This window comes from Elephas maximus, chromosome 22, assembly GCF_024166365.1.
Source record: "Elephas maximus indicus isolate mEleMax1 chromosome 22, mEleMax1 primary haplotype, whole genome shotgun sequence".
Classification (NCBI taxonomy): Eukaryota; Metazoa; Chordata; class Mammalia; order Proboscidea; family Elephantidae; genus Elephas; species Elephas maximus.
The window spans coordinates 28,640,963-28,662,126 of record NC_064840.1 but is presented as its reverse complement, the minus strand read 5'-3'; the positions used below and the strand labels follow the sequence as shown (position 1 = coordinate 28,662,126).

Sequence of the window (21,164 nt, the reverse complement as noted above, 5' to 3'; positions counted from 1 at the left end):
CCTGAAATGGATGAATGTTGACCAATTCTTTTTGGTACAGTGTCTCTGTGTATTCCTTCCATCTTCTTTTGATGCTTCCTGTGCCATTTAATATTTTCCCCATAGAATCCTTCGATATTGCAACTCGAGACTTGAATTTTCTCTTCAGTTCTTTCAGCTTGAGAAATGCCAAGCATGTTCTTCCCTTTTGGTTTTCTATCTCCAGGTCTTTGCACATTTCATTATAATACTTTACTTTGTCTTCTCAAGCTGCCCTTTGAAATCTTCTGTTCAGCGCTTTCATTTCTTTTTTTTTTTTTGCTTTAGCTACCCTACATTTTAGAGCAACTTTCAGAGTCTCTTCTGACATCCATTTTCGTGTTTTCTTTCTTCCTTGTCTTTTTAATGAACTCTTGCTTTCTTCCTGATATCCTTGATGTAATTCCACAGCTCTTCTGGTTTTTGGTCATTAGTGCTCAATGCGTCAAATCTATTCTCGAGATGGTCTATAAATTCAGGTGAGATATACTCAAGGTTGTACTTTAGCTCTTGTGGATTTGTTCAAATTTTCTTTAACTTCACCTTGAACTTGCATATGAGCAATTGATGGGTCTCTTCCACAGTTGGCCCTGCTTTGTGATGACTGATGATATTGAGCATCTCCATCATCTCTTTCCACAGATGTAGTTGATTTGATTCCTGTGTTTTCCATCCAGTGAGGTCCACGTGTATAGTTGTTGTCATTGAAAAAAAGTATCTGCAGTGAAGAAGTTGTTGGCGTTGCAAAATTCTATCATGTGATCTCTAGCATCATTTCTATCACCGAGGCCATATTTTCCAACTACCAGTCCTTTTTCTTTGTTTCCAACTTTTGCTTTGGCCGGTAATTATCAATGCACCTTGATTGTATGTTTTATCAATTTCGGACTGCAGAAGTTGGTAAAAATCTTCACTTTCTTCATATTTGGCATTAGTGTTTGGGGCGTCGATTTGAATAAGAGTTGCATTAACTGGTCTTCCTTGTAGGCATACAGTATTATCCTATCACTGACAGCACTATATTTCAGGATAGATCTTGCAATGTTCTCTTTGACAATGAAAGTGATGCCATTCTTCTTTAATTTGTCATTCCTGGCATAGCAGGCATTATGATTGTCTGATTCCAAATGGCCAGTACTGGTCCATTTCAACTCACTAATGCCTAGGATATCAATGTTTATGCATTCCATTTCATTTTTGATGACTTAAAATTTTTCGAGACTCATACTTCCTACATTCTGTGTTCCTATTATTAATTGTTTACAGCTGTTTCTTCTCATTTTGAATCATGCCCCATCAGCGGATAAAGGTGCCGAAAGCTTGACTCCACCCACGTCATTAAGGCCGACTCTACTTTGAGGAGGCAGCTCTTCCCCAGGCGTCTTTTGAGTGCCTTCCAGCCTGAGGGGCTCATCATCCAGCATTATATCAGATAATGTTCTGCTGCTATTCATAAGGGTTTCACTGGCTGATGCTTTTCAGAAGTAGACTGCCGGGTCCTTCTTCCTAGTCTTAGTCTGGAAGCTCTGCTGAAACCTGTCCACAAGGGTAATCCTGCTGATATTTGAAATACCGGTAGCAAAGCTTCCAGTATCGCAGCAACACACAAGCCACCGCAGTATGACACACTGACAGACACATGGTGGCTGCCCCTGGCCAGCCTCAACTGAAGGGCATCAGATGTCTTGGCCAGGCTGGTAAATCTGCAACCATTCAAGGCACCTGTTTATTCTGTGGAGGTGTCCTGGGACACCCTCACTGGTCTCTGGGCATGTTTCCAGGTGATGCAGTGGGGGTGGGCAAGGCCCCCAGGGCATGCAGAGCCCACCAGTGGAGGCCCAGCATTCAGGTGTTGACTGAAGCAACTCTCTTCTGTACTGATCTCTCCCTGGTTGTCAGGTGCACCTGTGCCCCATCTGCTGTTCACCAGCCTGTCCCACTGGATGCCACACCACACACTGGCTCTCAGCTTCCCACTGGGCTCTCTTGCAGCCAGGCAGGTCCACAGACCTGGGCATTGAGCCCGGGCTAGCCTGGGAGGGGTGCACCAGGACCTGGCCATAATGGTCTCTTGCACTGGTCAGGCAGGAAGCCCCTCTGACCTGTGTTTCTATTCAGGAGAGGACACCTTCCCAGAGATATCTTTTTCAAAGTAAAAATAAAAGTCCAGAAATAATTTCAGACCAAAGTAAAAACACTCAAGGTTTTCCCTTTGAGCAGAAGGGCACTGGTTGTGAGCACCCCCCCTCCAGCCACACGGGAGTGGGACCCTTCACTGGCCCCCTGGCTGTGGAGACTGGACGGCCCCAAGTGCACACTTTTCTTCAGCAGCTCTTCAGCAGAAGCTGGCATCCTGTCTCTCCACAGTGGTACCATGTGCTCTGCTCTGCCTTGACACAGCTGTGCGCAGCCGGTTTCCACGGGGGTGCCATCCCAGGATGACAGATCCAAGGGCAGAGAATTGGAAGGCAGGAAATCAAAGCCAAGGGCATGGGAGGGTTTGTGTGGACTCAAAGTCCAGTCCATGCGTGTTTTCTTCAGAGACACTTGGGGGTCAGTTCTCAGCCCCCTGCCTTGTTCAGAGCTTGACCCCCTGCTGCAATCAGATACTGGTATATACGCCAATCACCCCTGCCCCTCCAAGACTGTAGGACAGAGCCTGTACCACACACTTGATGATCAGCTACCTGGAAACCTGAGCTGAATTCATACAAGAAAACTGAATGGACTCCTAGACTGATATACCTGATAACAGCTCTAGCCAGCTGGGGACAGGACACCAGAGTTCCAAAGGTGAAAATAATCAAGCTAGCTCACTCAAGCAACCCATAGGGGTATACCAAAACAAAAGCAAGCAAGCAGCTATGACACAGTAAGCAAGCATAAACTAATACAATAACTTATAGATGGCTCAGAGACAACAGTCAATATCAAGTCACATAAAGAAACAGACTGTGATCACCTCAACAGACCCTCAAAACAAAGAACCCAGGGATCTTCTAGATGAAAGTGCATTCCTGGAATTACCAGATGCAGAATACAAAAGTTTAATATACAGAACCCTTCAAGACATCAGGAAGGAAATGAGGCAATACACAGAACAAGCCAAGGAACACACAGATAAAGCAACTGAAGAAATTAGAAAGATTATTCAGGAACATAATAAAAAGTTTAATAAGCTGGGAAAATCCATAGACAGACAGAAATAAAAAAATTCAGAAGATTAACAATAAAATTACAGAATTAGACAATTCAATAGAAAGTCAGAGGAGCAGAATTGAGCAAGTAGAAACTAGAATTTCTGAAGTCGAAGATAAATCACTTGGCACTAATATATTTGAAGAAAAATCAGATAAAAGAATTTAAAACAATAAAGAAACATTAAGAATCATCTGGGACTCTATCAAGAGAAATAACCTACCAGTGATTGGAGGGATAACAGAAAATACACAGAAAATCGTTGAAGATTCAGTGGCAGAAAACTTCCCTGATATTGTGAAAGATGAGAAGATATCTATCCAAGATGCGCATCGAACTCCACATAAGGTAGATGTTAAAAGTAAGTCACCAAGACGTATTATAATCAAACTTGCCAAAACCAAAGATGAAGAGACAATTATAAGAGCAGCAAGGGATAAACGAAAAGTCACTTACAAAGGAGAGCCAATACGAATAAGCTTGGACTACTTGGCAGAAACCATGCAGGCAAAAAATTGCCTGCCAAGAATCATATATCCATCAAAACTGTCTCTTAAATATGAAGGAGAAATTAAGACATTTCCAGATAAACACAAGTTTAGGGAATTCGTAAAAACCAAACCAGAACTACAAGAAGTTCTAAAAGGAGTTCTTTGGCTAGAAAATCCATAATATCAGGTATCAACGCAAGACTAGAATACTGGGCAGAGCAAACAGAAGTCAACCCAGACAGGGAAATCCAAAAAAACAAAGCAAGATTATATAAAAAAAAAAAAAACCCAAAACAGGGTAACAGCAATGTTACTATATAAAACAAGATAACATTAAAATAATAAAAGGAGACTAAGAAATGCAATCATACACCTTCCATATGGAGAGGAAGATACGGCGATACAGAGAAATAAAAGTTAGTTAAAGTTAGTTTTAAATTAAGAAAAATAGGGGTAAAAAGGTAACCACAACGGAGACAAACTATCCTACTCATCAAAATAAAATACAAGGGAAAAATACAGACTCAGCAGAAACAAAATCAACAACAACAAATATGAGGAAAGGACAGTATATAAAGAAAATCTACTCAGCACATAAAGTGGGAAAAAGAAACTGTCCACACACAAAAAAAGACATCAAAATGATAGCACTAAATTCATACTTATCCATAACTACCCTGAATCTAAATGGACTAAACGCACAATAAAGACAGAGTGACAGAATGGATTAAAAAACAAGATCCATCTATATATGTTGCCTACAAGAGACACAAACTTAGAGACACAAACAAACTAAAACTCAAAGGATGGAAAAAAATATATCAAGCAAACAACAATCAAAAAAGAGCAGGAGTGGCGATATTAATTTCTGACAAAATAGACTTTAAAGTTAAACCCATCAGAAAGGATAAGGAAGGACACTATATAATGATTAAAGGCACAATACACCAAGAAGATACAACCATATTAAATATTTATGCACCCAATGACAGGGCTGCAAGATACATAAAGTCTATCAGCATTGAAAAGTGAGACAGACAGGTCCACAATAATAGTAGGAGACTTCAACACACCACTTTCGGTGAAGGACAGGACATCCAGAAAGAAGCTCAATAAAGACACAGAAGATATACATGCCACAATCAACCAACTTGACCTCGTAGACATGTACAGAACACCCCACCCAACAGCAACCAAGGATACTTTCTTTTCTAGTGCACATGGAACGTTCTCTAGAATAGACCACATATTACCTCATAAAGCCAGCCTTAGCAGAATCCAAAACACTGAAATATTACAAAGCATCTTCTCTGACCATGAGGCCATAAAAGTGGAAATCAGTAACAGGAAAAGCAGGAAAAAGAAATCAAACACTTGGAAACTGAACAATACCCTGCTCAAAAAAGAAGGGATTATGGAAGACATTAAGGATGGAATAAAGAAATTCACTGAATCCAATGAGAATGAAAACACTTCCTATCAGGACCTTTGGGACACAGCAAAAGCGGTGCTCAGAGGCCTATTTATATCAATAAATGCACACATCCAAAAAGAAGAAAGGGCCAAAATCAAAGAATTATCCCTAAAGCTTGAACAAATAGAAAGCAACAAAAGAGACCCACAGGCACTGGAAGAAAACAAATAATAAAAATAAGAGCTGAACTAAATGAAATAGAAAACAGAAAAACAATTGAAAGAATTAACAAGACGGAAAGCTGGTTTTTTGAAGAAATCAACAAAATTGATAAACCACTGGCCAAACACAAAAGAAAAACAGGAGAGGAAGCAAATAACCCAAATAAGAAACGAGATGGGTGATATTACAACAGACCCAACTGAAATTAAAAGAATCATATCAGATTACTATGAAAAACTATACTCAAATTTGAAAACCTAGAAGAAATGGATGAATTCCTAGAAACACACTACCTACCTAAACTAACACAAGCAGAGGTAGAACAACTAAATAGACTATAACAAAAGAAGAGATTGAAAAGGTAATCAAAAAACTCCCAACAAAAAAAAAAGCCCTGGCTTCACTGCAGAGTTTTATACCAAACTTTCAGAGAAGAGTTAACACCACTACTACTAAAGGTATTTCAGAGCACAGAAAAGGACGGAATACTACCAAACTCATTCTATGAAGCCACCATATCCCTGATACCACAACCAGGTAAAGACACCACAAGAAAAGAAAATTACAGACCTATATCCCTCATGAATGTAGATGCAAAAATCCTGAACAAAATTCTAGCCAATAGAATTCAACAACATATCAAAAAAATAATTCACCATGACCAAGTGGGATTCATACCGAGTACTCAATGGCAGTGGGTAGTGGGTTATGCAGGAATGGTTCAACATTAGAAAAACAATTAATGTAACCCACCACATAAATAAAACAAAAGACAAGAATCACATGATTTTATCAATTGATGCAGAAAAGGCATTTGACAAAGTTCAACACTCATTCATGATGAAAACTCTCAGCAAAATAGGTATAGAAGGAAAATTCCGCAACATAATAAAGGGCATTTATACAAAGCCAACAGCCAACATCACCATAAATGGAGAGAGCCTGAAAACATTTCCACTGAGATCAGGAACCAGACAAGGATGCGCTTTATCACCGCTCCTATTCAACATTGTGCTGGAAGTCCTAGACAGAGCAATTAGGATAGATAAAGAAATAAAGGCCATCCAGATTGGCAAGGAAGAATAAAAGTATCTCTATTTGCAGATGACATGATCTTATACACAGAAAACCCAAAGGAATCCTCCAGAAAACTACTGAAACTAAGAAAAGAGTTCAGCAGAGTATCGGGATACAAGATAAACACACAAAAATCAGTTGAATTCCTCTACACCAACAAAAAGAACATCGAAGAGGAAATCACCAAATCAATGCCATTTACAGTAGCTCCCAAGAAGATAAAATACTTAGGAATAAATCTTACCAGAGATGTAAAAGACTTATACAAAGAAAACCACAGTACACTTGTGCGAGAAACCAAAAGAGACTCACGTAAGTGGAAGAACATACCTTGCTCGTGGATAGGAAGACTTAACATTATAAAAATGTCTGTTCTACCAAAAGCAATCTATACATTTAATGCGATTCTGATCCAAATCCCAACGACATTCTTTAATGAGATGGAGAAACAAATCACCAACTTCATACGGAAGGGAAAGAGAGACCCCGGATAAATAAGGCATTACTGAAAAAGAAGAACAAAGTGGGAGGCCTTACTTTACCTGATTTTAGAACCCATTATACCGTCACACTAGTCAAAACAGCCTGGTACTGGTACAACAACAGAGACATGGATCAATGGAACAGAATTGAGAATCCAGACATATATCCATCCACATATGAGCAGCTGATACTTCACAAAGGCCCCAAGACAGTTAAATGGGGAAAAGACAGTCTTTTTAACAAATGATGCTGGCATAACTGGATATCCACCTGCAAAAAAATGAAACAAGACCCATACCTTACTCCATGCACAAAAACTAACTCGAAATGGATCAAAGACCTAAATATAAAATCTAAAACGATAGAGATCATGGAAGAAAAAATAGGGACAACGTTAGAAGCCCTAATACATGGCATAAACAGTATACAAAGCATTATAAAGAACGTAGAAGAAAAACTAGATAACTGGGAGCTCCTAAAAATCAAGCACCTATGCTCATCCAAAGACTTCCACAAAAGAGTAAAAAGACTACCTACAGACTGGGAAAAAGTTTTTAGCTATGACATTTCTGATCAGCGCCTGATCTCTAAAATCTACATGATGCCGCAAAAACTCAACTGCAAAAAGACAAATAACCCAATTAAAAAATGGGCAAAAGATATGAATAGACACTTCACTAAAGAAGATATTCAGGTAGCTAACAGATATATGAGGAAATGTTCACGATCACTAGCCATTAGAGAAATGCAGATCAAAACTACAATGAGATTTCATCTCACTCCAACAAGGCTGGCATTAATCAAAAAAACACAAAATAATAAATGTTGGAGAGGCTGTGGAGAGATTTGAACACTTCTACACCGCTGGTGGGAATGTAAAATGGTATAACCACTTTGGAAATCGATTTGGCTCTTCCTTAAAAAGCTAGAAATAGAACTACCATATGATCCAGCAATCCCACTCCTTGGAATATATCCCAGAGAAATAACAGCCTTTATACAAACAGATATATGCACACCCATGTTTATTGCAGCACTGTTTACAATAGCAAAAAGATGGAAGCAACCAAGGTGCCCATCAACGGATGAATGGATAAATTGTGGCACATTCACACATTGGAATACTATGCATCCATAAAGAACAGTGATGATTCTGTGAAACATTTCATAACATGGAGGAACCTGGAAGGCATTATGCTGAGTGAAATTAGTCAGAGGCAAAAGGACAAATATTGCATGAAACCATTATTATGAGAACTTGAGAAATAGTTTAAACTGAAAAGAAAACATTCTTTTGTGGTTACGGGGTGGGGGACGGAGGATGGGAGAGGGGCATTCACTAATTAGACAGTAGATAAGAACTACTTCCGGTGAAGGGAAAGACAGCACACAATACAGGGGAGGTCAGCACAATTGGACTAAACCAAAAGCAGAGAAGTTTCCTGAATAATCTGAATGCTTGGAAGGCCGGTGTAGCAGGGGCAGGGGTCTGGGGACCATGGTTTCAGGGGACATCTGAGTCAATTGGCATAGTGGGGTCTGTTGGAAAGGCGTTCTGCATCCCACTTTGAGGAGTGGCGTCTGTGGTCTTGGGCACTGGCAGGCGGCCATCTGGGATGCATCGTGGGTCTTGGCCCGCCTGGATGGGCGGGAAGGGGGGGGGGAATGGAGAGCACTGGGGCACGGGGCGATTGCGGGCCCGGAGGACGTAGGGGGCCGCGTGGACCGGGGACAGCATCATCCTGGGACGGGGCGGGGGGCGGGGTGGAGGCTGGATGGTGCCTGAGTGCCCTGACGGGGAACGCGGCGGCGGGCCCCTTGGGGAGCCAGGGAGCGGTGGGATGCAGACCCCGGGTTCTCATAGAACTGGACTTGGTGGTCTGAGTGGGGCTGGGGAGACCCTGGCGGTCGTGGCCTCGGGCCTTCTGTTGGCCCGGGGCGGGGGCCATTCCCGGGACGGCTCTTCGGACATGGATTGGACTGGACAGTGGGTGGGAGGGGGATGCTGGTGGGCGGTGGGCTTCTTGGATCGGGTGGACACTTAGGACTGTGTTGGCGACTCCTGCCTGGAGGGGGGAATGGGGGGTGGAGGGGGGTGGAGGCTGGCGAGATGGACGCGGGAGGGCGGGCTGTCTCATTGTGGGGAGTGTGGTTGGGATTGTGTAGCCGGGTGTGTATGGGGGACTGGCTTGGTTTGTGGACTTGGAGTACGGTGAAAATTAAAAAAAAAAAAAAAAAGTCTAGTCCATGGCCCTGCTCAGCGCAGTGATAACCCTGCGGTGTCCTCACCTCCACCACCATTAGGGCCACAGCCACCTGGTGCAGACCGCTACAACTATTTTACTGGGGTATGTTTGCCTAGAGACCTGTATAAAGAAACCCAGAAAAAGCCCAGTGCCGTCGAGTCGATTCCGACTCATAGCGACCCTATAGGACAGAGTAGAACTGCCCCATAGAGTTTTCAAGGAGCGCCTGGCGGATTCGAACTGCTGACCCTTTGGTTAGCAGCCCTAGCTCTCTTGTAACAATTTAAACAGCATAGCAGCACACTCCTGAGTCCTGGAGCCTGGGGACCAGCGGATGTTTACAGATGATGTGACTTAGCCAGCAGGCCACATCCATCACCAACTGGCTGTGTGACTCTGCACAAGGCAAGGCACTTCTTAAAACAAAAACAAAAAACACCAAAACCAAAAAACCCCGTTGCTGCGGAGTCCATCCCAATTCACGGACGCCTCCCTGCCAGCCCCGCCCCATGTGTGTCAGAGTACAACTATGCTCCATAGGGGTTTGATGGCTGATTTTTTGGAAGTAGATTGCCAGGACTTTCTTCCAGTGTGCCTCTGGGTGGGTTCAAACCTCCAGTTTTGCAGTTAGCAGCTGAGTGCAGTGACTGCACCACTCAGGGAACTCCTGTTTTCCTCTTGTGTAAAATGAAGAGGCTGGGCTAAAGTCCTCATAGATCTCTTCTTGTTTTAAAAAATAAAAAATCTATTCAAAGCAAAACACAGGCAAGCTATCAAAGCTGAGGGTTCTATCAACCCTCTGGCTGAGCGACAGGACCCTGCCACAGCTCTTCCCAAGCTGCCCTCCATGCACCTCAGCTGAGGATCAGTCCATGTGGGAGCAGTTTCAAGTGCTGTCAAGTGTTGTCACCTGCCTGGGGTACCTGGCACCCCTAACATATGCCTTGTGGTGAAGGGCTCCATGCCTGGGACTCACTCACAGGAGTGAGATCGAGGGTTTCAGGTCATGGCTGAAGGGCAGCAGTGTACTTGGCTGCAAGTCCCCAGGACCAACAAGTGGGATATGTGCAACAGACTGCTCCTCACAGGCACACCTGCCTGCTCCCTAGCACCGTCATTGTGGCCAGTGCAGCCACTGGCTGTAGAAGAACCGCATGATGGGGGCCGGTCCTCCATGGTGGGACCTCAGTTATGACATACAGTGCTTCCATTTCTGTGGCGCCCTCCAGCCTGGCACTGGACTGCTCTCTGCTTCAGCTGACTGTATTAGGAAGAATGGCACTTTTCCCTTCTCAGGATGGGCACTAAAGGGGGCAGAAAACATGCCCCCACATGGCAGGCTCTTGCTGCAAGAGGGGCTGCTCTATCCCTTTAGGCTGGAACCCGGAAAGGCACACGGCGTATGCCCCCTCCTGGGCACTTGCCAGGACCCACCTTGCCCCCTTAGGGGCCCGTTGAGGCGGCTGTTCCTTGTTTAAGATCAGAAACCGAGGGTCAAATAAGACAACAGACTTGCATGAGGTCACCAGGCCCCCAGATCAGGCCACACACTGCGGTCCCCCCAGCCCAGGAGGGGGCAGGCTGCTCCGGAGTTGGCCCTCAGGCTCCGGAGTTCACACGGTAGGTGGGCAGGGCGGGGGGTTGCACCGCCACGGGACGCCAGTAGGTGGTGCTGGCTCACTGTCCGCTAATCTGTCCCTTTACTGCCAGGGACGTGATGGCGCTAATTGACAGCGTGTTCTTCAGATGTTTTTTAATCTACTTCTAGAGAAATGTTAATTTTCTCCCTTGCACAGCAGCCTGTGAGGTAGCAGGAAAAGGAAAGACAGGTCGCCAGGTGGAGAGGGCGCTGTTGAGCTCTCTGAGCTACAAAGTGGACATCTCCAGGAGAGATGAAGGACTGCGGAGGCGACAGCGGCATCAGGGGCTGTAGTTTACGTCTCTGGAATGATGACAAACACCAGCCGGCCGGGGCTGCACGCGCTGCTCATGAATCTCCTCTCCGGGATGAAGAGATCTTTCCCCGTGGCAGGAGAGGATTTATGACGACCACAGGCCTGCCCAAGACGACACTGCCCGAGCTCGGTCAGGCTGCGTGCGCACATGCGCACGCGCGCACACATCCCGGCTGCACCGAGGCCGGTCGGGGGCGCGGCCTGCCGGGGGTGTGCCTGCCAGCGGGCCCTGAGCTAAGTCCACCAGGGGCAGCTTTGGGCGTCTTAGTCCAGACTGCAGCTTTGTAACCTTCCCGTCAAAGCTCGGGTCAGGTCACTGCGCAGACAGCAGCCGTGCCTCCCCGCCCCCCCCCCCCCCCCCCCCCACACATTGGTTTCTCACACTTTCAAGTCCAAGGATGAATCGGCTCTGCTTGAGCCAAAAGAGCTCTTTCTAGTAGCTGGGACTGGGATCCCTTCTTGAGTCGGCCCCTGCATTCTGGGGGATGGGCTCACCGCAATTTAATACGGCTCTGTTGTTGCCCAATTTGTCTGTCAAAGGCAGCGTATCTCAGTGTCTTGGCTTGAAGTCTCAGGTCTCCCAGTGCCGAATGCAAGACTGCACCACTGCGCCCACAGGGAAGTGTCTGGATATGGGGTTGGAGGATGGCTCTGAGCAGGAGCAGCGCTGAGACTAAGTTCCTTCCCACCTGTCTCCACAGCAGGCTGACTGGCAGGTGTGCAGAGAGAAACTTGCAATCTGGAGCTTGACACCATCCCAAGGAATCCCATAGGGACAGAGCTCGGTACACAGGCTGGTTGGGACCTTCCCCACGCTCCCACCCACAAGGGGCAGGCCTGTTACACATCCTGGTCTGGGAAGGGCAGGGTGTCCTGGCTTGGGGCAGGGTGTCCTGGCTCGGCACAGGGGAGCAGCCAGAAAGGGGGCCATTTTGTGAAGCACAACAAGGCGATCCAACTAAGTACACAGCCAGCTGTGCCTGGGGTTTGGTCCCTTGGAGTTTGATCCCCTGGGGTTTACTCCTCTGGGGTTTGCTCCCCCAGGGTTGCTCACATGGGGACTGTTCCCCTGGCACTGGGAAGGAATGCCTCAGGGAGAAGAAGTACCTGTTCACTCCCTGGCAGACACATTTCGTGAGGGCCTCCTATGCAGTGGTCCTGGGTGAGCTGCAGGGGAACACTAGTGAACAGAGATTTGGTGCTGCCCTCCCGGAGCTGACAATCTAAGGAGGATGAAGCGAGGTCTGAGAGAACATGTGTGAGCCCAGGACCGTGTGTGTCCTGAAGTGTGAACATAGGTCTGAGTCCAGGCCTCCTTGGAGGTCTTGTCCTTCCCTACCTCTCTCCTGTGTCCTACACTTTTGCTCCACTGGGACTCAACTCCCAGCAGGGACTCGGGTCCTCTCGGTCTACTCCGTCTACACACTGGCCGTAGGGTGAGCTGGGCCAGGGACACTCGCCTCCTCACACATGTGGCCATCATGTCTTCGTTGTTGTTGGGTGCTGTTGAGTCAATTTTCAATTCAAAGTGACCCCATGTGACACAGTAGAACTGCCCATAGGGTTTTCTAGGCTGTATGGAGGCCTGGTGGTACAACAGTTAAGCACTCCATTCTAACTGAAAGGTCAGTGGTTTGAACTCACCCAGCAGCACCACAAGAAAAAGACCTGGTGATCTGTTCCCATAAAAAATATAGCCTAGGGAACCCTGTGGGTCAGTTCTGCTCTGTCACATGGGGTCACTGTAACATCAGCAACAATCTATAGGAACAGATCACTCGGTCTTTCTCCCACAGAATTGCTAGGTGGGTTAGAACCACGAACCTTTTGGTTAGCAGCCAAGTGCTTAAGCGCTGTGCCACCAGTACTCCTTATAACATCTTTAAAAAAGATCCGAGAAAGGGCCACATGAACCAGAGACCTACATCATCCTGAGACCAGAAGAACTAGTTGGTGCCCGGCCACAATCGATGACTGCCCTGACAGGGAGCTCAGCAGAGGACCCCTGAGGGAGCAGGAGAGCAGTGGGATGCAGACCCCAAATTCTCATAAGAAGACCAAACTTAATGGTCTGACTGAGACTGGAGGAATCCCGGCGGTCATGCTCTCCAGACCTTCTGTTGACACAGGACAGGAACCATCCCTGAAGACAACTCATCAGACATGAAAGGGACTGGTCAGCGGGTGGGAGAGAGACGCTGATGAAGAGTGAGCTAATTATATCAGGTGTACACTTGAGATTGTGTTGGCAACTCTTGTCTGGAGGGGGGATGGGAGGATAGAGAGAGAGGGAAGCCGGCAAAATTGTCAAGAAAGGAGAGACTGAAAGGGCTGGCTCAAGACGGGGAGAGTAAGTGGGAGTAGGGAGTGAGATGTATGTAAACTTATATGTGACAGACTGATTGGATTTGTAAACGTTCACTTGAAGCTTAATAAAAATTATTATAAAAAAAAAAAAAAAAAAAAAAAAGATCCGGTTGCCGTCAAGTCAATTCTGACTCATAGCGACCCTACAGGACAGAGTAGAGCTGTCCCATACAGTTTCTGAGGAGCACCTGGTGGATTTGAACTGCCGACCGTTTGGTTAGCAGCCTAGCAGCCATAGTTCTTAACCACTATGCCACCAGTGTTTCTGTAATGTCTTTAGGGTCAACCAAAGGGAGGGGCAGAGAAGGGAAGTAATCAATATGGGCATCTCCTAGGGGTTGGCCAGAGCTAGGCTTTGGTGAGCCTAAATCATTCACATCCTCACCACAAGTCTGGGGGTCTGGTTACCTCACAGCCTCCTACTGCTACAGAGGAGGAGACTGACTGGGTTAAGCAACTCGCCTCAGGCCACGTGACAGGACAGGTCCTGCTGCTCAGTATAGTCAAGCAACAGGAAGCCTGCGGGGGGCCGGGGAGGGGGGGAAGGGCACGGGACCCTGAGGCCTTGCGCTGTCACATCAGGCCCCATCCCTGTATCTGGAAGATGCCTGCCCCCTCCCCAGGAGGGCAGACCCTGACAGAGCCACCAGTTCCCAGGGGCCTTAGCAAACAGAAGAGTTCAGGCCCTGCCCCGGGTCAGAGTCCAGAGGCGGGGTGGGAGGTGGAGGGAGCCAGCTTTGCTGGTGGTGGGCGCCCCGGATAGGGAACAGGCTGCAGCAGCCCATGTGAGGAGTGGCCCCTTCTCTCAGCCATGTCACTTCCTCCTTTCTTGACACCTGGCTCCTCACCTTCTCAGGATGCCTTCGCTATGCAAGGCCATGGTGTTGGTGGGATGGGGGTACACTGGGCTACACTACTGGGCCCAGGCGGATGGGGAACCCTACCTCTGCCCCTCCCTTGGCTCCCCTCGACTTCCCTCCCAGGTGAGGCTTGCCCTGGGGAGAGCCCCTGGCAGGCAGAGTGGAGCTCTCCCTTATTGGCATCATGCCGCTGTAGTACCACTGGGTGCCTTCCTCCCTCCTCCCCCTCGGCTGTGACCTTGATGCTCCAAATCCCCTCTGGGGTTTCTGGACTCAGAGCATCTTCCAAAGGCCAGGGAGCCAGCCCGTTATCTGAATGAGCCTGGGCTTTCGGGTACCAGCAGGAAAAATTAATTGGCAAAATCCGTTATACTCAAGTAGCCAGAGACGCCTCAATTCAATTAAAAAAAAAAAAAAAAGAATTCTGATGCCATTCAGTGAGTCTCCTCCATGAACATCCTTGTGCGAAGGGCTGTCTCCTCCGGGAGATGAACGCTGTCAAATGCTGCATTTAAGCACTTATTCAATAAGCTGTCGGCGCTCTCTGCCTGCTCACCTCCTTAATTACCAGGCGCCTGGCTCACTGGGTCTGGGGCTCCCTCCTCGGGAAGAACTGAGGCTTGGATAAGTCCCCACCCTTCAGAGCACCTGGCTGCTCCCAGGCTAGGGACGAGGGGGCTGCACATGCCTGCTCCCAGCTCCCAGCCTCTCCTGGGCTGGTGTGTGGGGTCACTGCCAGGAAATAACAGTGGTGAGGGCCTCACCAGGAGGGTCTGGCCCTGCCCTCCTGCAGGAACCCCGGCTTCTGCCCACTTGGGGCACCTTGCTGTGGCCAAGGCGCTCTCCTGTTATGTGGATGAGGCCTGGGGCCAAGCCAGGCCTGGCCTGAGCTTTTTCTGGTGATGCCATTTAGGGGTCAGGACCAACAGTGTGAGCTGGGCAATCAGTGGGGACAGCCTCATCATGTGCTCAGGAACGGAGGGAAGAAAAGACAGCTCTGGGGGTGGCAGCTTGTCCAGCAAGGCAGCGAAGCCCTTTCCAAAAAGCCTTGTATCCTCAGACAATTTGTGGGTCCAAACCTGTCCCCCAAACAAGCATGTGAGGTCTCACTCACTGGGTCATAGTCTCCAGAGCTTTACCAGCCAGAGCTGTCCAAAGAGAACACACTGCCTCAAGGGGTAGTGAGTTCCCTGCCACTGGAAGAGTTCAAGCAAAGCCTAGGGATCACTTGGTAGGGGTGTTAGATGTAGGGAAGTCAGGGAGCAGACAGACCTGGATCCTAATACTGGCTCTGCCACTTACTAGCCTTGTGACTGTGGGTAACCTTTTTTGAGCCTTCGTGTCTTTATCATTAAAAATTGGGTGGTAATAGATCCCTTCCCGCTCATTGTAGGAATTAGATAATACATGCAAAGCACTTAGCACAGCACTGGGTGCATGGTGAGCAGTCAATTAATGTCATTGCTATCATCATCACTGCTGTTATAATTAGTATTGAATGTCTCTCTCAGTCCTGACATTCTTTCCTTAATTCCTTCCTTCATTCAATAAATGGGCAAGTACCTGCACCTACTTAACGTGAGGCACTGTACTGGGCACCTCGGGGGCTAGAGAGAGATCAGAGGTGATCCAGACTCTAGCAAACACGCGGTCTGCGAAGGAACTACCATGCCAGGTGAAGGTGGTGGGTAGCCCTTTATGCAACAAACAAAGTGCCAGGTAAGCTGGGAGAAGGGAAGAACCATTTCTGGTGGGCAATCTAAGATGGGCTGGTGAACCAGTCTGTGTTTAAGCTGGATACCTCAGGGGAAAGCCCTCCTTGGCTGTGTCCCTGTGCTTAATAAAAGCCCCTGAGGTGGGCAGGAGCAGGGCAAGGAGGCCCTTTGGGTTAGGACAGGGGCAAGGTGGGTGGATGGGGAGCTGGAATTGCAGGGATGAATGCCAAGCTTGGTGACCCCAGCTTGAAGCCTCCAAGCAAGAGAGTGATGGGGTCATAATTATGCCACAGCCTAAGATGGGCACAGGAGACCAGAGGCTGGTGGCTGCTGGAGGCCAGGTGGGAGGTAAGCTGCAGCCCCATTGCTTCAGAAAGCAGTGCAGGGGATGGAGTCACCCCCGGCAAGGGGCAGATCCAAGTTGGGAGACCTCAGGCAATTAACCCCACTGAGCTTCTGCCACTGTGTAAGGCTGTTCCTGGGATTACATTAAATAATAACTCAGTGAGCACCACAAGCTCTCAAGGAATGGTTGCAGCCATGGGAACAGAAGGAATGTGGACCAAAAATATTCCAGGGCTGAACTGGCAGGTCTCAGCAGCCAACTGCACCTGGGGAGGGAGACAACAGGGAGTGGAGGTGCCTATTTTTGTAGATAAAATTTTATCAGAACACAGCCATGCCCATTCTTTTAAGTACTGTCTAGGGCTGCTTTTGTGCAGAGTTGAATAGTTGTGACAGATACCACCCGCCTGGTCAACAAACCCCTCTGCGGTGTACGCACACTCTGTGCCTCCCTCTACCCACACTAAACACAATGAGGCGCAGGTGGGAAACGAGGAAAAAGCCACCAGATGCCACTTTAAACGCAGGTGCATCGGGTGTTGACGCATTTATTCAAAATGCCAAATGATCCCCACAGGCTGTCTCTCAGTATCAAGCTGTAGATCACGTAGCTATACACACATACATACATCCACACATTCCCATACACGCATACACACAGATACACCCCCACACGCATCGGCCCTCCAGTCCTCAGCACAACTTCCAAAGGGTTCGGCGGGAGAAGTCGCCTCAGAGTTCAAACCAGGATCAGGATGCTAAAGAAGAAAAGGGTCCAAGTTTTTCATTTATGAGTGAGTGGTACTTGCCCTGGGCTAGAACTGCAAATATATTTTCTGCCTAAGTGCATAGGCAAGAAGAAAAATAGTGGCTGCAGAAACCCCCTAAAACTAAGGCAGAACAAGCGCATCCCTGGGGTGCAAGAAAAAAAAAGAAAACTCTGAAGCCAAGTCTCACTTGACTCACTTTGGCTACACTGCCTCATTGCCAGATGAGCCCAGCAAACTGCCCAGGAACAAAAGGGCCAAGGGATCCATAAAATCACTGAGCTGGGGAGACCCTGGAGATGGGCCTGGTGCTGCTCCAGTGAGCAAATGTCCTTGCACACAAGACTGCTTCTACTCCACCTCTGCGGCTCCTGGGGACTTCGCTCTGCGGCCGCATTTGGCATGAGGAGTGTGCAGGGAAGCTACTTACTAGGGGGTCTGCTCAGCGACAAGCCAGGACTGGTCTTAGCTGAGATCCCTGGTGTGGAAGGGGCAGAGCAGGCAGGGCAGCGGGGAGTCCTGGCCTGAGTCCTACTCTGGCACCTATGCGTGCACGGCCGGCCTAATGGCCGGATGGACGGATGGCTGGATGGACAGAAGGATCTCCAGCCCCCTGGAGTGTGTGCTCCATCTCTGTGAGATGTGAGGCACATGCCAAAGGCTCGAAATGTCCTAACTGACAAAGACACCTGAGCCTCTGAGGCCACCGCCGTGGTTTTCTCTGTGGAAGCCCTGCCCCCCCGGGGTGGACGCCAGTGCTCCCTCATCCTGGGCTTGTCGGGAGGGTGGCAGAGAACACATAGCCTGGCAAACTGTTTGGGGCCTCTGGGTTCACTGCACCAGAACTATGAGAAAGCAGGCTGTTTCCTCAGCAATCTACCCCTCGGTGGCCTCCAGAAGGTCAGGACTAAAGGGTCTGCAGAGACCACCTCAAGCCCCGTGGCTTTCCCGAGGCTGGGCCTCAGGCCCTGAATGGGGTCGGCCCTTGCCAAGGGAGCTGGGTGTAGGGCACTGGGCAGTGTGTCCACTACAGTGCTCTGGGTCTTGGGACCCTCCTCTGGGCCAGGCCCAGTGCTCAATACTGACGGGGGCACAGGCCGTGCTACTTAAATGAACTGACAGCATAATCCACAGCATTGCACTCACAGGCCTATCACAGGTGCTCAGAAGTTTTCCTAAGATGAGCAACTCCATGATGGAAAACTCATGCCATCTCCTGCCCGGGGCCAATAAGCTAGCATCTCAAGTGCACCTGACTTGACCCCCTTCCTTTTAGAGTGCCCGAGGCCCCAAGAGAGGGGACCCCATGCTGGCTACCCAGGCCTGGCCCCTGACTGCTGCAGCGCTGGACTGCGTCAGTCACAGATGACCCCTCCCACTGTGCAAAGGACTTGAGAGAGACAGAAAAATAGAGGGAGGGGCAACGTGCTACCCCAAGGTGGCCACTACCTTCTGCACGGGTACATACATGTTGCATCCACCCACGAGTGTGAGAACTCAGGTTTAGCACTGTCCCTCTCACTTTGCTTCAGTTGAAAACCACCAGGTGCGTGGCTCCTTCCAGCCGTAGCAAGCCTGTCAGGGGAGCCCTGCAAGGTGGGAAGCTGGCCCTATTTCAGAGATGGAGGCAGTAAGGCTGGCAGTGGTAAAGTCACCTGCCCAGGGCCCTGCAGCTAGAAGGAGGGAAGGCAGATCCGAGTAAGCTCATGCTCTGCTCTCTGGTTCACAGTCATAGACCCGGCGCATCTCCTGGCAGAGTCCGGAACCTTGTAGGCCTCACAGGCCAAGTAGCTACAGAGCCAGGATGTGACCCCAGACCTGATCCCCATGCCTCCTCACACCTGCTCATGTGAGATACTTGGCAGGGCAGTAAGGGAGACCAAGCTTTGGCTTCCTTTCAACCACAATGCCAGTTGCCCTGTCCCCAGCCTTGGCTCCCTTCCTACTGCCTTGCCCCTGGGAAAGTGCACACACGTTTGTCACTGTGACAGCACAGTAATGAGAGGAAGCTAGGCCCTGAGTGCAGGCAGATGGCACACACTGCTCCCCAGCAGGGCTGCCAGGCAGAGGCTGCCCCAACCCAGAGCGCGGGTCCTGCCTTCTCCCACCAGGTAAACCTGCTTCCCTTCAGAGCAGAGACCCAAGAGTCTGTGATGTCTTTCTAGGGAGGCCTATCACAATGTGACTTCCAGGTTTTCCAAGCAACAGCAAATGACAGAGGGACTGCTGCCTGCCCCACCCCCGCCCCATTTGTCTGGACCCAGGTTGGGGGGTAATACCCTTGAGACCAAGATGAAGGGTGGGCTGGCCTGGCAAGTTCAGCCCAATTGATCTGAAAACCGCTAAGGCCTACTTGGTAAATAGGGAAACAGAGTCTCAGGGCGGAAGGGTGAGCCTGGGTTTGGCTGAAGTCATTCCTAGGCTCAGTTTCCCTCTCCAACAGTGCTAGCATCTCCACTCTACATAATCCCTGAATTTCTGGCCAGGAAAGTCAGTGCATGTGCCTGGCCCACAAGTTACCTGCAGAAGCTGACAAAGTATGTAAAGCTACTGTGGCTGGCTTTTGGGAAGTTAGCTCTGAGACAATATGCAAAAGCAGCCAACGGTCCCCTGGGCCTCCTGTCCCAGCCACATGAGGACTGTCACATCAAGCCTGCCTATTGATTTCCTCACTTGAATGGGAGGTGCTGCTGGGAAGCTGGAGGCCCTGAGGAGCACCAGGCGTGGGAGCATCACCTCGCCTCCATGAACCTACGCCGCCAAGCCCGATCCTGACAGTTGGAGAAATGTCAACCAGAAGCACATCACTGTCACATGATTGGGGACTGGGCCCAGAAAACAGATCCCACACGCACCTGTTAAAGAGGTTATTGCGGCTGACCATCCGCAGAAAGCCCGTTGGGTCAGTGACCGAGTTGAGTTTGTTGTTCATCTCTTCAATCTGCTGATCCATGATGTCACCGGCCTCGCTCTCTGTCTCGCTGCTGGCACAGGCCCTGCAGGACAAGCATAGAAAAGGCCAATCAGAGAAAGAGAGTGCTGAGCTGGGGATGTCAACCCTGGGGTCTCAGGACATCCTGCCACCCAAGACCCTAAGTGAGTGCCACGTGTGCCAGCATCACCGCGCCCTCCTCTGCCCACAGTGCTTCTACGAGCAGCTCTGCCTGACTGGCATGGCAATGTCCCCATCAGCTGTGGTCTACAGAGGCGTGCTGCACACAGGCAGTCTCCAGCATGTGTCCCACACATTAGGTGCTCACAGAACATCGGCTTTAGGAGCATAGTTACCTGTTGTGTCTGATGAGCCAGGGGCACTATTCTCAGAGGAGGGCTAATGTGGACCTGGCTGTGTGGCAGCCCTCCCACCACTGATTCCAGCCCATTCCATTCCAGAAACTAAGGAATTAAGCGCCTACTAGGTGCAGGCACCATGCTAGGCATGGGGGTGGGGAGAGGAGGGTAGGTAGCCTAAAATGGCATTTTCCAGATGAGGTGACAAACACACACAGGGGCTGCCAGGCCAGGCAGAGCGGGCGCTGTGTGAAGTGCAGGCTGAGAAATGTGGCTGACCGGGCCCAGCTTCCTAGCTCAGCAGAAGGTTACCATTTTTGAATTAATTAACTCATATTTCCCCTATGTCAGATTGTACTAGAACATCTTACAATGGGTTTTAAATAAACAGAAATACCCAGGAGTGCTTTGATACATCGCAGTGGCAGTGATTAAAATGACAAAAGGCTGATTAAATGGAAAAGCTAAGCAATTGCCCTGAGGAGAGCAAGAAGGGTGTGGCAGGAGCCAGCATGTCCAAGGAGGGCCTCCTGCACCATCCTCCTCCTCCAAGTCACACCTCATAATCTATCATGGGAAAATATTCAGGCTCCGCAAAGAAAAACCTCCAACTGGAGCCCTTGTATTCCTTTTGCGTCATAATCACATTCAGGCTTAGTTGAAATGCTGAGTGATATCTAGTCCACAGATAAACCTCAGCCCACAGGACAACTTC

General features: G+C 48.8%; 1 protein-coding gene across 3 annotated transcripts in view; it reads right to left on the bottom strand.

The window, feature by feature from the left end:
* TTC28 (tetratricopeptide repeat domain 28) overlaps nucleotides 1-21,164 on the bottom strand; it is a 773,448-nt gene that overhangs the window by 40,760 nt on the left and 711,524 nt on the right. For all 3 annotated transcript variants that reach the window (XM_049865174.1, XM_049865176.1, XM_049865177.1), the window contains one exon: nucleotides 20,014-20,154. In XM_049865174.1, the coding sequence (XP_049721131.1) occupies nucleotides 20,014-20,154 (141 nt within the window). The remainder of the gene's footprint in view (nucleotides 1-20,013; nucleotides 20,155-21,164) is intronic.